Source organism: Plecotus auritus, assembly GCF_963455305.1.
Source record: "Plecotus auritus genome assembly, chromosome: 1".
Lineage (NCBI taxonomy): Eukaryota > Metazoa > Chordata > Mammalia > Chiroptera > Vespertilionidae > Plecotus > Plecotus auritus.
In genome coordinates, this window is record NC_137770.1 from 247,877,024 (window position 1) to 247,892,171 (window position 15,148).

At 60.7% G+C, this 15,148-nt stretch overlaps 1 protein-coding gene across 2 annotated transcripts in view; it reads right to left on the minus strand.

The window, feature by feature from the left end:
- The window catches only part of NSD2 (nuclear receptor binding SET domain protein 2), a 47,053-nt gene that overhangs the window by 19,267 nt on the left and 12,638 nt on the right, over positions 1 to 15,148 (minus strand). For both annotated transcript variants that reach the window (XM_080650900.1, XM_080650901.1), the window contains exons 3-9: positions 13,452 to 13,614; positions 10,180 to 10,346; positions 9,245 to 9,727; positions 5,669 to 5,813; positions 3,987 to 4,105; positions 2,321 to 2,402; positions 784 to 908 (exon numbers count right to left, since the gene is read on the minus strand). In XM_080650900.1, the coding sequence (XP_080507026.1) occupies positions 784 to 908; positions 2,321 to 2,402; positions 3,987 to 4,105; positions 5,669 to 5,813; positions 9,245 to 9,727; positions 10,180 to 10,346; positions 13,452 to 13,614 (1,284 nt within the window). The remainder of the gene's footprint in view (positions 1 to 783; positions 909 to 2,320; positions 2,403 to 3,986; positions 4,106 to 5,668; positions 5,814 to 9,244; positions 9,728 to 10,179; positions 10,347 to 13,451; positions 13,615 to 15,148) is intronic.

Genomic DNA, 15,148 nt, shown 5'->3' on the forward strand with positions numbered 1-15,148 from the left:
TGCCAGAGACAGTGCCACCCTCCAACAGAACAGGGTGAGGGTCTGTCCACTCCCGGCCCCACTGCCCTGTGCCGAAAGGCTCAAGGCTCTCTCCTCACTAGAACTCTAGGAACGGGGCTCCCGTCTGCCACGAGAAAGGGGAGCCGCAGGGAACAGAGACAACGTTCCACCTGAACGAAGCTCCTGGGGCATCTGGGACGTCTGAATCCCAACCTCCCCCTGGACGAGCGTGTGTCGTCGCTGCATCCGAGGCTGGCTTCTGTTTTCCTCGTAACGGCAAGACCAGTCCGTGATGCAGTCTACGTGTCACACGACAGCGATGGTCACGCCGCATACACCCTGCAAGCCCAGAAAACAGGCGCCACTCCACCTCGATGCTCAACTACTGACGAATGGGCCACAACGGACAGGACCAGAGCACAGACACAAAGCCACGTCCCTCCACGAGCCTCGGTCCAGAAGACACAGGAGTCGGAGAGGCGTCCCAGGCTTGTCGGGACGAGTGCCCAGGGACCGCATCACCCAGCGGCCGTCACGGCAGGACAAAGCAGCCTCCTTTCCCACCAAGCACAGAGATTTCGGGAATTAAATGCATCGGCCCTACAGCACGACCACATGCGTTCATACAGACGCCGCGCGCACTAACAGGCAGAGCGCGACTTCTTCCCACTCCGCGGCTCTCACACGTCCAGAGCGCCTCCGCCTCGCCACAGCGTGGAGGCGCCACCGGACGCCGACGAGCCTGCGGGCTCAGGAAACGGCCTTCGTGGGAAGGTGTTTTACCTCGTTCTCGGTTAAGGAGGCAGAGGGAGAGGAGCTCTTGCTAAAGGCGAGCGCAGAGGGCGTGGCGGCAGGCGTCCGGCTCCGCTTCTTCAGCGGTTTGCATGCGTCAGACAGGTGCTTCGTTGCTGCAAAGCAATTGAGCCCATGAAGTAAAGCTCGAGGCTGAGCCCATCCCGCTCCCGCTGAGGAAGTGCCTCTGAGAACCACACGGCTCTGCCGCGCCAGGGCCTACGCTGCTATTGTGGGAGCCTCTGCAGGCAAAGGGAGGCGGACACGCACTGTGAGCTGCACTGTCCCCTGCCTGCGCCCGAGCCGTCCCCGGGGCCCTGGCTCCATGCAGCCTGGCCCACAGCCCTGCCAGGCATTCTGGACGAATCCCACACCACCGCACCCACAGCAGGTTAGTCTCTCTCTCTGAAACTAAGGTCTAACACAACCACACCCCACACCCCACTTAAATGAGCCATCTCTCTTCATCATCAAACGCCCACTCGTGCCCACCTGCTCACGCAAGTCTTCTCGGGGGCTGACGGGCTGACTTAGAGCCAGGACAGCACCTCAGAGAGCGAGGGCGCCAGCACCGTCTGCAACCTGCACTATGACTTCTCCTGTCTCCGTTCCTTCCTACTAAGAGTTGGAGCTGGAAGCTTTCTTTAACCAATGACCGAACAAGCCTGGCCGGTTCGGCTCACAGGTTAGCGCGTCGGCCTGCGGACTGAAGGGTCTTGGGCTCAGTTCTGGTCAAGGGCACGGACCTGGGCTGCAGGCGCCATCCCCAGCCCCAGGTCAGGGCATGTGCCAGAGGCAACCAATCGATGTGTCTCTCTCACATCAATGTTTCTCTCCGTCTCTCCCCCTTCCTGCCACTTCCTCTAAAAAAACCAATGGAAAAATATCCAAATAAAAAAATAAATGAACGAACGGACAAGCCCTGGCCGCGTAGCTCAGATGGTTGCAGGCTCCATCCCCGTCAGGGCACAGACAAGAATCAACCAATGAATGCGCAAACAGGTGGACGACAAACCCATCTCTCTCTTTCTCAAATAATCAATCCATCAAAAACTTCTTTAATTAAACAAACAAACCACCAGGCAGGCCCACCCAGAAAACCCGTCAGAAGATGACTGGCAGGGACTGTTCACAAACGTTTTAAGCTCGTTTGGAGGCATCGCCGATGCTGGAGCACACGCCGGAGTCGGGAGCTGCCAGCCCGGCCAGCACGGGCAGTGAGAGCCCCACCGGGGCCCCTTGTCCAGCAGTTTTATTTTGAGAACAACACAACCTCGCAGGCATCACAGGCGTGGCTTCAACAAAACCTCGCTGCGTCGCCAAAACACTGACCGTGAGAGGGTTTGCTCTTCAAGTGCACGGAGCCGTCCTGGCCCCTGTCCAGCCTGACTGTGGCTCTGACCCCTGAAGGCTCCGGCCCTCCCCAGCCCAGCCTCCCGCCCACCCGCCAGGACAGAGGTCGGCCTGTCTCCACCCCCGCCCCCAATCTCCCAGGCACCTGCGGAGCCCGCCGGCTGCGCCACATTACCTGCCTGGCTCTTCAGGGAGGACACGGCCTCTGCGGCCTTGCAGGAGCCTGTTCGGGGTGCTTTGTCTGCAACGGTCTCTCTCTGTTATTTAAAAGAAAAAGAAAAGGAATGAAGAAAAGGAAAGTATCTCCCAACGTGAACTCACAGAGGGTGCTGAGAAATGGTGACTGAACCTTCTTCCTGGGAAGCGTCTGGCAGGTCACCAGCAGCCCCGCCCCATATGTGCACACACGGGGGCCTCGCACGCCTGACTAACTGGGTGCTTCCCCTGGGTGCCAGGGCATGGGGAGTGGACAGGACCCTCTCCAGGCTGCCCCGCCCCTAAAGTGGCACCGGGCTGAGTCAGCCCCACAAGCTCGTTCTCCTAAGGATGTCACACTCGCAGACCAGCTCCACACAAACCTCACGACACACAGCACATTTCACAGCCGAGCACATGGCGGGAAAAGCAGGCACCGTGAGCATCTGTCCAGGCCTCAGAACGGAGTCACGTCACTGAAAATTCACAACGCCACGGGGCGCTGTGGCAAAGGCCTCCTGGCCACCCTGCACTGCAGCACGCCCCCCCCGCCCCCCCCCCCAGGGCTGTGGACCAGGTGGTGAAGGCCTGCACCCGGGGTGATGGCAGCCGGCGGCTGGCGAGTGACACGATCTGAAAGCCAAGCCAGGCAGACACCACCCTGCCTGTCACGTGCGGCTTCCTGAGCTGCGCGTCCGTAAGACGTGTCCACCCAGCCACTCAATGCGAACTCTGAGATTTTAGTTCAGGGCCGTGTTTCTGGCAAGTCATTTACACAAATACTTCAGAGCGCCGTGCGGACAGCTGCTGGCCGTGCCCGGGGCTGAGCAGTGCTGCTGCGCCTCGCTGCAGGCGTCACTCACACATCGGACAGTGCCCAGACCCGCCCGGGGGCCTGGAGCAGGGCAGGGCCGGCCGCCCCAGAGCTGCCAAGATGGCTTTACAGAAATGAGATGTGCAGCGGTGCCAACTGTGCACACGTTAGCAACACGTGTGACATTTACTTTCTGTTCGCGGACAGAGAGCAGAGGAAACGGAGCGACTGCCTGACGCTCCCCTGTGGGCCTGGTGCTCGCCTTCCCCCGGTGAGCACCGCAGGCAGCACTGGCCACGTTTCCTGGGCCACGTGGACAGGCCGGTGCCCCTCCCGCAGGCAGGGCGAGCGCTGTCCTGACGCAGCTGGACTGTGCAGGAAGGTGAGGGGCGGGCCTTGGCCTCTGCATCCGTGCGGCACAGCGCCATGGGGTTCCCACAGACACCACGAGCCCCGGACACACCCCATGAGCTCACGAAAGCCACTCAGGGCCTGTACGGCTGTCACCCTGCCCCGGAAGCAGACCACGGTCTCCCGGAGGCTGAGCTGTGACTCACCGCCAGCAAGCCCAGAGACGGGCCATTTTACATGTACCCGTGGCTCTAACACCCGGCGTTGCTCAAAGGGTCTGCGTGCTTTCCTGTGACAGCTGAGAGCAGGGCTGTGCTCAAGCCCCTGGCAGGTCAGAGCTGCTCTTGGCAGCAGCCTCCCCACGGTGCCGCGAGAGAGGCTTGTTGACTGCCCAGAGCAGCCCACAGGGAGGGGAGGACAAGATGCCAGGAGTTGGGGTCACACAGCACGTGGCCTCGGGCCAGGCAGACCTGGACATTACCTTCCGGAGACCCTGCTTGTCCGTCCTGAGTCTTTTCCTGGGCGTCTCTTCCACCTCAGCGTCTCCTGCAGGGTCCTGAGTCCTCTTCGGGTGGGTTCTTCTCTTCCCATGGAAGTGACCTAGGAATGGGGTGGGGAATGGACATGAAAAACGCTGCTCAGCCGGCCGGCGTGGCTCAGTCACTGAGCACCGACGTATGAACCAGGAGGTCATACACAGTTCGATTCCCGGTCAGGGCACATGCCCAGGTTGCGGGCTTGATCCCCAGTAGGGGGCGTGCACGAGGTGGCCAATCCATGACTCTCTCTCCCTCTCCCTTCCTCTCTGAAATCAATAACAATAAAGTATTAGGAAGCTACAATGAAACAAAAAGCCGCCGCACAGCTGCACTGAGCACCACCGACACGTGGGTGCAAACCCAGCCGGGGCGGTTGCCTGCCGTCCTGGCCCCAGGGCCGAGTGTTCCAGATCCAACCTCTGCGTTTGACCTGCAGGGAACTGTGTTTCCGGTACATCAAATTCTGAAAAAACCTCATCTGATCTAGGGTTATTAGGTTGGCATTTGCTGCCATTACATTTTGACATACCGTAGCATTTAATTTAAACGTATGTATGCGTGCACATAAGCCTAACCACTGGACGCAGACATGAGTGGGGAATGGGGGGAGGGAGTAAATAAAAATTTAAATATAACCCAGTATTATTTTAATCCTTTACTTACTAACGTTCAGACTAGCAGAATTTAAGTTGAACGTTAAAAACCCTACAACTTGCTGCATTTTATCCGTTTCCTTAAAGAAGCAACTCCGTTTGCACCTGCAAGTTCAGGGCTGTCTACGCTCCATGCTGAGGCCCACGGCTGCCGGGGCTCCCTCCCACCCAGACCTCGGGCCCAGACAGAGGACGAGGCAGCTCCGGAGGGAGGGACGACTAGTGTGGACCATAAACCCGGCCTTCCCATGTGCATGGCCACTTCAGGGTCTGTGCCTGGACTCGCCCACTGTCCCGTGGGAGGCAGTGTCACCCTCGAACCCGACTCCCAGGTGGCACAGAGCACACTGGTCAGTCCGTGGCGTCCAGCAGGGCCCAGGGCCGAGACGAGCCCTGGCCTCACGCCGGTGAGGCCCAGCCTCCAAGCCACTTCATGGAGCCCGCAGCCCCGAGGGCCGCTCACGGCCACCCCGGAAGAGGCCTGCGGAGCAGTGGGCAGCGTATCTGCTCAGCCCTCCGGTGAGAACAGCTCCGTCCGAGCGACCCGTCAGCAGGTGTTCACGAGGCTGCAGACACCTGCCTTGGCAGCCAGCGTGGCACCTCTGCTCTCTCCTCTTCGCTGCCTCAAGGGAAGGAGCCGTTGTCTGTGTTCTAACCCGAGGCCGAGGAAGAACCAGGACACCCCCAGGCAAGGTCAGCCCACGTCACCGTCCTGCCTGTGAGCTCCCCAGCAAACGGCCAAGGAAGCCCCGTCCACGCGGGCAGAAGCACGAGGGCCCGCAGGCCGGCTGGGCCGCACGGAACAGCTCTGAGGACCCGGAGGGAGGCCACGCCGACGGCAGAGGTGCCTCACTGTGACCACGCGTTCTGGGGCCAGGCCAGCACGGCACCGCGGGTCAGAGCTGGGGAGCGGGGGCCGCCCTGCGGTCCCCAGACTGGCCACACTGCACACACCACATCTAAGCGCTTACCAGAGTCTTCCTCGGAGGGGGACGCTGCCCGGACGGCAAACTTGGTGTTGTAGCGGGCTTTCTGCTTCTCGCTCAGCATGTTCCACTGTGACCCCAGCAGCTCCTCGATCTCCTCCCTGGAGGCGTCTGGGTGCTCAGCCATCACCTGTGAGCGGAGGAGGGTGTGGTGAGGAGGCCGTGCACCGCACGCTCACTGGGCTGTGCTCTGGGTCCCTGAGAAGGAGCGGGCGCCTTCCTCCCCACGCACGACTGCCCCGCAGAAGCCCCGGGAGCCTGCTCAGCGAGGCGACACTCCTGGCACTCACACCTGAAAACAAGGCTGGAGCAGAGGTTCAACTGCGACGCACTCGGGGCGGTAAACGGGAAGGGAAGATGTGCTTTTCCAGGGCCGTTAAATTCCTAGGGAGCTACCGTTTCCTAGGTGTGCTGAACGGTCCGTTATAGGACAAGTGTCATGGAAACGCAGCCCTGGAGCAGGGGTGAGTGAGGTCTGGGCCCGGCGTCCTGCTGGCCGGAGCACCCACAGCACCTTCAGGGACCCGCTCCGGACAGACAGCGTGAGGGTGGGTGCGGAGGAGCGCCCTCAGCCCCGTGCACCCCAGTGCAGGTGGCACCCATGTCCCAGCCCGACCGGCACCCCACCCCTCGGTGGCACCTAGACGCAGCCTCTCAGCCCACAGGCCTGCCAGCCAGGCCCTGGTTCCCGGGACTCCGGCGCCCCCCTCCCCCCAGGGGGGCTTGGCCTGGCTGCTCCCTGAGAACCGGAGTCTCAGTCTAGAAGGTGCGAGTCCTCCCAAGACCAGTTCAGTCGGGGCCTGGAGCAGCTGGTAGCAGGTTCCCCACGGGTTTCTCGTGGGCACTGCGTTTGAGAGCCAGCGACAGCAGGGGGCGGAGGTCAACAAACTCTGACCCTCAGGCCAAACCCGGCCAACAGCTGCTGCCAGGTGCCTGTGAACTAAGAAGGCGTTTCCCTCTCTTAGACGGTCCGGAACACCAAACTGCTTCCCACACAGAAACGCTGCAGGGAGTTCGAGGGCCGGTGCCCCGCTTCCTGGGTGCCCTCCCACTGCAGCACAGCTGGCGGCCGCCTCAGAGACGCGCGGCCCAAGGCCCTTTCAACCAGTGCAGAGCGCGGGCAGCGCCAAGGAGCCAGCCTGGCTGAAAGGGGCTGCTCCAGGGGCAGTTCTGTGGGCGGGGCAAGTAGAGGGGTGTCCCCACTCCCGTGACGGGGGTCACGCTTCGCCTGGCAGTGGTCAGGCACCACCGTTAATGCCGGCTGCTCACCAGCGCCACCGAGACCTAGCACCACCGACACCTAGCACCTGCCAGCCAACACTGGGAACTCTGCCCCCAAGTGCAAACCCCCCTCTGGACACGGTCACCTCAGACAGCGTGTCCTCACCCTGTGTGTCCTTCCTGGCCGCCTTCTGCAACGGGCAGTGCACCCACCTCCAGCCTCCACTGTGTCCGCATGTCCCTCAGAGGTCACCATGCCTCTCAACATCGACACCTCAGCCTGTGTTCCCAGCAGCCCTCAGGCCAGCAGCACTGTGCCCTGCCGGCCGCCCACCTTGCGTGAGGGGTGGGTGAGCTCAGCCGCCCTCAACACTTCAGCCTCCAGGGTCTCAGACCTTCACCAGCAAGAGTCCTGGGCAGCAGCCCCTGGACACCAAGCCCTGGGCACTCCACCAGAGTCCTCACGTGTGGTGCGCTCAGCCATGGACCTGCAGCCCCAAATGGTCACCACGCCAGACGACAATGCCCTTGAATGAAATGACCCGTAGCAGGGTTCCCAGCTTAGCCAGGCAGGACTCCCCAACCCCGGCCAGGCGGGCCAGCTCCAGGTGAGCACCCTCGTGTCCACCCTGCCTCTGCCAGGGGCTCAGCAACCAGTCTCCTGGCTCGTCCTGTCCACCAGCTGGGGACACAGCAGGGACGATCCTGCCGCAGCTACGCCGCCCACGGGCCTGTCACCTGGCCACACCTGCCTCCCCGTCCGTCCGTCCCCAGCCATCCGCACTCGCTACATGACAACGGTCCCCAGCAGGCAGCGGGCACAGCTGGACCTCCCTCCTCAGTCCCACGCCCCCTGGAACACTCTCTCCACCAGCCGCCTCCAGGCTCTGCTGCGTGTACTCAGGGGCAGCACTACCCAGCCCACAGGCCCCCTTCTGGGGCTCACCTGTCCACGTCTCACTCCTCGGTGTCCTCGGGGGACAGGGCACTCGCCTCCTCATTACCTGGCCGAGGAAGCCACGCCTCTCACTGGAGTCTACATTCCGCAGCAGGGCAGTGCCACGGTGACCTCTCCGCCCAGGCCCACGCACATGCACACGCACACACGGTGAGGGTGGGATCCCAGCTCTACGCCCTGCCTGTGCCGTGTGTCTGGCGAAAGAGCGACCTCATGCAGGTCCCTGGGCTGCGGCTGCGGCTGTGGCTGCAGGATGGAGGGCTCACGCCGACCTCCAGGGCGCTGTGAGAATGAGCACCGCGCACCTGCCCCGTGGCACCCTCGTTAGTGGCTGCTTCTCCCTCCTTAACGAAGTACCTCCGGCACACGGGGCACCACCAAGCCCGGCACTTGCATCCCCCACGGCTGAGGACGCCAGGACCGGCGAGGACACGGCAGAGGCGCCAGCCTAGGCCCCGGCTGTGCCTCCCCCGGAGCAGCCCGAGGAGCAGGAATAGGTCGCCGGCCGCAGGGCACAGGCCTCCCTCAGGCCATGCGGGCAGCACCTTGGTCAGGCCTGCGGGGACACAGCCCCGCCAACACCCTGACTGTGACCTCACGGGAAGCCCTGAGGCAGACCCCGAGAGGTGCCCCCACATTCCCGACCCGTGACACTGTGAGACACGCAGGGCGTGCGGCAGCTTAAGCCTCTGAGCTGAGAGGTGAGTTGTTACGTGACCAGAAGGAACGCACACAAGTGCAGACATGAAACAGGCAGAGGGCGCAGCCCACCTCTCAGGCCTGGGAGCATCAGGACCAGGAGGTGAAAGGACCCTCCAAGTCCAGGAACCGAGTGAGCGCTCCTGCCGCGACCCTGCGGCTCTTGGGCACCTGCCCCGCCCAGGCTGTGCGCCCCGCCAGGCTCTCCGTGAGGAGGCCGTCCCCGCGGTCCCTGCGACCCAGCCCTGCACCTGCCCCACCCACAGCTGGGCTCCAGGGACACCATGAGCCCTGAGCCCGGCGGTGGCTCCGGGGGTGGGTGCGTCCCACACACCAAGAGGTTGCAGGTTTGATTCTCACGGAAACAGGAGCTCAGCAGACGCGGAGCTCGGGAGTACACGGGGTCTGTGATGCGGACCCCACCGGTGCAGCACAGCCCCCGGGGGAGACGGGCCCCGGGCCAAGCTGAGCGCTAGGCCAAGTTCTAGCACAGGGCAGCCCCCGAGAGCCACAGCCCGCTGCCCCGCATCTGCTCACCCACAGGAGGACATGTTCATATCACGGGTTGCCTGTCAGGTCTGAGCCTGCACAGGGCTGGGGGCCCCTGGAAACGCCGAGAAGCAGGTGCTCCCCCACACGCACATGCACACGCCCAGTGAGAACCACACCGACACAGTACCCACCTCGTCCCGGTGCCTCTGGCAGAAGACCAGGAACTGGGACGCAGCGTCGCCCTTCCTGCCGCGCAGCATGGAGGCCGCGGCCTTCCTCCTCCTGGGCGGAGAACCCAGGCCTCTCTGGGAGCTGGCCTCAGCCACCTTTGGAGGAGTCATCGTTCCTGCCCCAGGGCCACCGTCCTGGCTCTCGGCAGCACGACCCAGCCTGGCTCTCCGCCCTCTCTTGACAGGGCCGCCCTCTTCTCTCCAGGACCCTGGGTCGCCAGCGGCTCCTCCGGGGACTCCTGCGGGCCCCAGCGCAGCCCCGGGCACCTCCACAGCCAGGCCTGCCTCCCGGGCCGCGTGCGGGTTCAGGTGCAGCTGGCCGCCCACATACAGGAAGGTGAACTTGGCTCTCCGCTCCTCGACCGGCATGGCGGCTGCGGCGGCTGCTTGCAGGAGGCCCGTCTCCCACTGGGCCCTCAACTTCCCTGAAATGGGTTTCAGCAGCTGAAAAGAAAACATGAGACACTCTAAGTTTCACTATAAAAACAGCCCACTTTAAAGGGTACTTCCACAATTTCAGATAAATTTAGAAATAAAAATTATAAAAACCAATTAACTTGAAAGGGTTACAGAGGTCAGCCCCATGTAACAACTGCTTCTTTATACTAGAAATAAGTTTTAATCACATTTTACTACTGTAAATACACATATATGCACGTTATATGTAACATTACATACCCATAAAGGAAAATACGAATTACAAAAGAAACGACCTCTGGGAGTCATCAAATGAGTAAGAAGGATCGTGTGATGTTTGGAACAGAGCATCCTCGGGCAACAGTGAACAGTGACGGACACAGGAGCCATCACACTCTTTCAAGCAACTGCAAGTTCACCCCCAGACCCAGACTAAGCACGGGGACCCTGCTCTGGGTCTGCACTGGCCCTGTCGTCACCTTGATTTTCTCCGCCTTCGTGGGCGCCTGCCTGGCACTCTCCTGGCACAGCTTCTCAAACTGCTCTTCTCCTTCGAAAGCTGCCAGGCTCTTCTCGAATATCCACGCTCTCTCGGGGGTATCGCCGAAGAACTGGACGTGATACTGGCGCGCGCTCTTTCTCTGACCTGGGTTTCAAATGAAAGGTTAGCGCCCGAGGGCCGACAGGGGGACGTTAGGGCACCAGCCTGTCCTGGCACTGACCCAGAGCTGGGGTTGCCTACAGTACCCCTCACACCCCCACTCCGCCAGGGAGGGACCCCAGGGAGGGTCAGAGTGGCCTGGTAAGAGAGCTGACTACATCACCTTCACCTCCTCCTTCCCCATATCCACTTTAAAAAGATACCAAACGAACAAAACAAGAGAGCACATCCCAAAAGGGCCCTCTGACAGGGGACCAGACAGCAGGGAAGGGAGCGGCTGGTGTCGGACCGCCTGGGTGCAAGGCCCACTACCTCCTACCGGCTGGCAGCCTTGCCGGCCACTCAGGCCAAAGCTGAGGGCGGGGAAAGGGCAGCCAGGAGGCCACAGAGACCCCACAACATCCCAGGGGTGGCTCTCCGCAGACAGGAATGAGCCACACCCTACAGCATAGCCAGGGGGACCTGGGCGAGGAAGAGGCACCTGGTCCCAAAACCCGAGAGAGGGGATGCCAGGCGTGTGCCCTGGCTGGGAACTGAACTGTCACTCCTGGTTCATAAATGGACCCTCAACCCCTGGCCACAGCAGCCCGGCCGTGTGCGCTTTTATGTTAAATCAGCTAAGGCTTAAAAACACGCCAGACGCCATGCGTCTTCTCCCATTACACTTGGTTTTGTTCCGTGATGAGAGAGGCACATCGATGGCTGCCCCCCACATGCACCCCATCAGGGCCAGGGATTGAGCCTGTAGCCGAGGGGCCCAGGATGCTTCAGTCCTTGGGCCGATGCTCTATCCACTGAGCCAAACCGGCTCGGGCCCACTTTTTTTTTATTTTTTTAATATATTTTATTGATTTTTTACAGAGAGGAAGGAAGAGGGATAGATAGTCAGAAACATCGATGAGAGAGAAACACCGATCAGCTGCCTCTTGCACACCTCCTACTGGGGATGTGCCCGCAACCAAGTTACATGCCCTTGACCGGAATCGAACCTGGGACCTTTCAGTCCGCAGGCTGACACTCTATCCACTGAGCCAAACCGGCTCGGGCCCACTTTTTTTTTAAATACTCACCGAGGAAATGTTTTTATCGATTTGAGAGAGAGAGACTGATGTGAGAAACATCAATCAGTTGCCTCCCCTACACACCCTGACCAGGGATTGAACCCACAACCTTTTGGTGTACGGACGACGCTCCAACCAACCGAGCCACCTGGCCAGGGCTTCCATTACCCTTCAATGCTCTGGAAGAACTTTCCGTGGCCACTGAAATGAGTGTGGGTGCAGGAGGAAGGCAGTCTGCCAATGTGTGTGAGGAAACAGACACAGAACACGCTCCTTACATCAGGCAGAAAAAGCGAAGAGGGTTCTGCATGGGGTCTTAAGTTTGTAAAATAAACGTAACATTTTTAAGTTCTTGTCTGCCTAGAAATTTGGTAACAATGTAACTCAATTATCTCCTATTTATACGGTCCCTTTAATCCCCATGAAACCTATTTTAGTCCAAGGTGAAAGGTCAAGTCATTGTTCTGTTTCACCACAGGATTCGCCGGTTGTCCTGCCACTGCTTAGGAGTCATCTTCCTTTCTGTGCCGATTCCCGAAACTCGCCCATCATGGCTGTTGGGGACCACGTGTCACTGACTCCCCAACCCACACGCCTCCTAAGAGAACCTGGCCCAGGTACCTACTGGCACAGGGGCTTTCCTTCATCACGGCCCCTGACCCTCTGGGCTAGCCCGAGCCGCTCTCTCCAGAACTGGGAGCCTCTGAATGGACGGCAGCCAGTCACGTGTGCACACGGGACCCGAGCTGCCTCGGAGCTGAAGGGCGGGCAGGAAAGGAAGCCACCGAACATAGACACCAGGCGCCTACAGAAGCAAGGACAGCGCCCAGCACGTGCAGCCAGACTCCCATGGAGAACACGGGTGAGCAGGCCAGGCTCCGAGGGCACCAGCCCAGGGCAGGTAAAGCAGAAACTGACAAAACTGCACGTAGCAAAAAGCACACCCCCTGGCACAGTGAGCGGGCAACACACACACGTCTCTTAGCAGCTGATGAAGCGGCAAAGACAGAAAGTCAGCACGGAAACCGAGCATCCAATAACCCAAGGCTGCAGGCCAGACGACCGGTCATATTTCCTTAAAACGTTGAATTCAGGAATAAGACTATGAAGGTCTCGTTCCATAAAACAGACAAAAACCTCCGCAACAGAAAATTCCTTGATTCCAGACGCGTTTTCTAAAGAGAAGACGGTGAGGACGCGCGGTGCCAGGGAGACGTGACCCCCGGAGGCAGCAGAACCCCCTGGCCGCAGTGTACAGCCGAAAGCACACGCTGCTCTGCTCTTTCCAACACAAAAGCGCGGTCCCTCAGACGCCCGCCCGGGAGGCCGCGGCCGGGACGCGTCCCGTTGCTCTACAGCGCAGAAACGCCCGACTTCCACGGACGGACCTGAAGGAAACGCCCTCGTGGTCCATGAGCACGTGGAAAACGTTCAACATCACTGACCGCTAGGAAAATGCACATCAGAACCACAGGACGCAGCCCTCACTGGTGTGGCTCAGCGGAGAGAGCGTGGGCCTGCAGACTGAGGGGTCCCGGGTTCGATTCCAGTCAAAGGCTCAGACCTCGGTTGCAGGCTTCTTGCCAGCCTGGGCCCTGGTCAGGGCTCGTGCAGGAGGCAACCCATCAATGTGTTTCTCTCACATCGATGTTTCTCTCAGTCTTCCCTCTCTCTTCCACTCTCTAAAATCAATGGAAAAATATCCTCGGGTGAGGATTTAAAAAAAGTAAGTATGTGATTCCAGAATAAAATAAATTACTAAAAACAAGAAACAAAAGCCATAGGAAGCAGAGCAGAGGCTGGTGCCCGGGGCGGGGCAGGAGGGGGCGGGGCAGGAGTATTTCCTGGGGACAGTGGTGCCAGCTGCACAGCATGAATGAGCCTGATACCACGCTCCGTGCAGTGACAGCAGTTAAGATGGCACAGTTCACGTCACGTGCACTTGCACACAGGAAGAACCACTACCGGAGGGCTCGTCATGGAAGAGGGGAAAGATCACGGCAGGCGAGGGGAACAGGTGAAGGCGCACCTTTGAGCTTGGTGTAGCTGTGCAGGAGCGGGTCGGCGGACACCATGCAGGGCCACCAGGGGTAGCCCGACACCTTGGCCCACACCAAGTCGCCCATGCTGTATCTCAGCAGGTGGTCTCTGTCTCTGCCCATGCTGGGGCACGGCTCTTTCTTAGCTGGAATCTGAAAACGAACAAAAGACATTGACCCTCAGTCCAGCCTTCCAGCCACAAAACACTGAGGGTTAACCAGCTGGGCCCGCCCCCCAACACTGCTTTCAAATCGCAGCCCTGGCATCCCCTCGGCATGGTGCCTCTCGCGCCCTCAGCTAAGGGGCTGCCCGCACTGCGCGGCCACAGAGGGCGACCTCTCTCCTTGCCGCCTGAGCGGCGCTTTATGCTCATGGAACCGCCCTCGGCTCACGTGGCAGGACCCAGGGTGGCACGAACACCAGGAGCCTGGCAGCAAGCCTCAGCTCCAGCCCTGTGGCCTGAGTCCTGGGCTCCGATCCTGTCTCTCCATCACGGAGCCCAGGTGTTTAGGAGGCCACCTCCGCCCCCGCACCCTCACTCTGGCCTCCAGGGAACCAGCAGCCGGCGGCCTGACCTTCTGAGTGTGAGCTCCCGAGCCCCCGGAGGCCACGGCCTTGGGCAGAGGGCTGGCCATCCTCACAGAGCGAGTGCGGGTGCTGAGGGCTGGCACAGGCTGCCATGTTACACACCTCCAGGAAGGGGCTCTCAGACTAGTCCTCAGCACCGTCTATGACAGCCCATGAGGACAAGTGTCAACGTCCCCCTCCAAAGACGGAGGTCAGCCATCGGGTTTACTCGTCTTAACAAACCCAGTGATGGGCTGGGAGTCACTTGCACCAGCCTCTTCCCCTGTGAGTCACCAGCCAGAGCTCCGTCAGCACCACGCACCAGCCAGGCCTCTTACAATCCCATTATAATCACATTAGTGAGACCCAGACAGCCCCTGAGCACTCAAAAACCATGTTTCAGCCCTCAAACTTCTTATTTTAATAATTCCAAGGAATTTGGCCACTTCCTCTCCTATCTGTGGAAACCGTAAATAGAATCCCTTGACTATGATTTTAAACTAAATATTCCTGGTCTCCCTCCCCTCCCTCACGCCTCCAAGAGGACCCCGTCAAGACCACCAGCTCCTGTGACGGGGTGTGGGGGGGCTGCGGCACCCTCGCCCTTCCTCCGGCCTCAGTGAGGCTCCTGGCTGTTTTATGGGGCTTACACTCATATAAGTGGGGGGCTACCTGGAGGGTCACTTTAAGACGTGATGACATGAAGTTCCGCGCTCTCTCGCGGTATGTTAGGGCTCCGCACCCCAGCCTCTGCGCTGAGACACAGCCCGGGCCCCCTGGCGGAGGAGCCAGGTGAGGGAGGGAACCGGGGGGTGGGTGGCAGGCGCACCTCTGCGGCACAGCTCACGCCTCCGACGGGACCAACGACCAGAGCCAGGCCCAGCGGCCTCTGCGGAGGCCCGGGAAGCAGGACAGCCGGAGGCCGGGAACGGACTCGCCTGCCTCAGAAACCGGTCTGCCCTCTTTGGCCGCTTTAGCCTAGAATCCTCAGCTGACCGCTCCCGGCCTCACACCGGCCCAGCAGGGCTGTGCGGCCTGAAGGAGGCAGCGCTGGGGCCTCCGGGACCAGGGCCTGCGCCACCACCCCAGCACCCCCGCTGCCCCTGCACACGGCAGCGC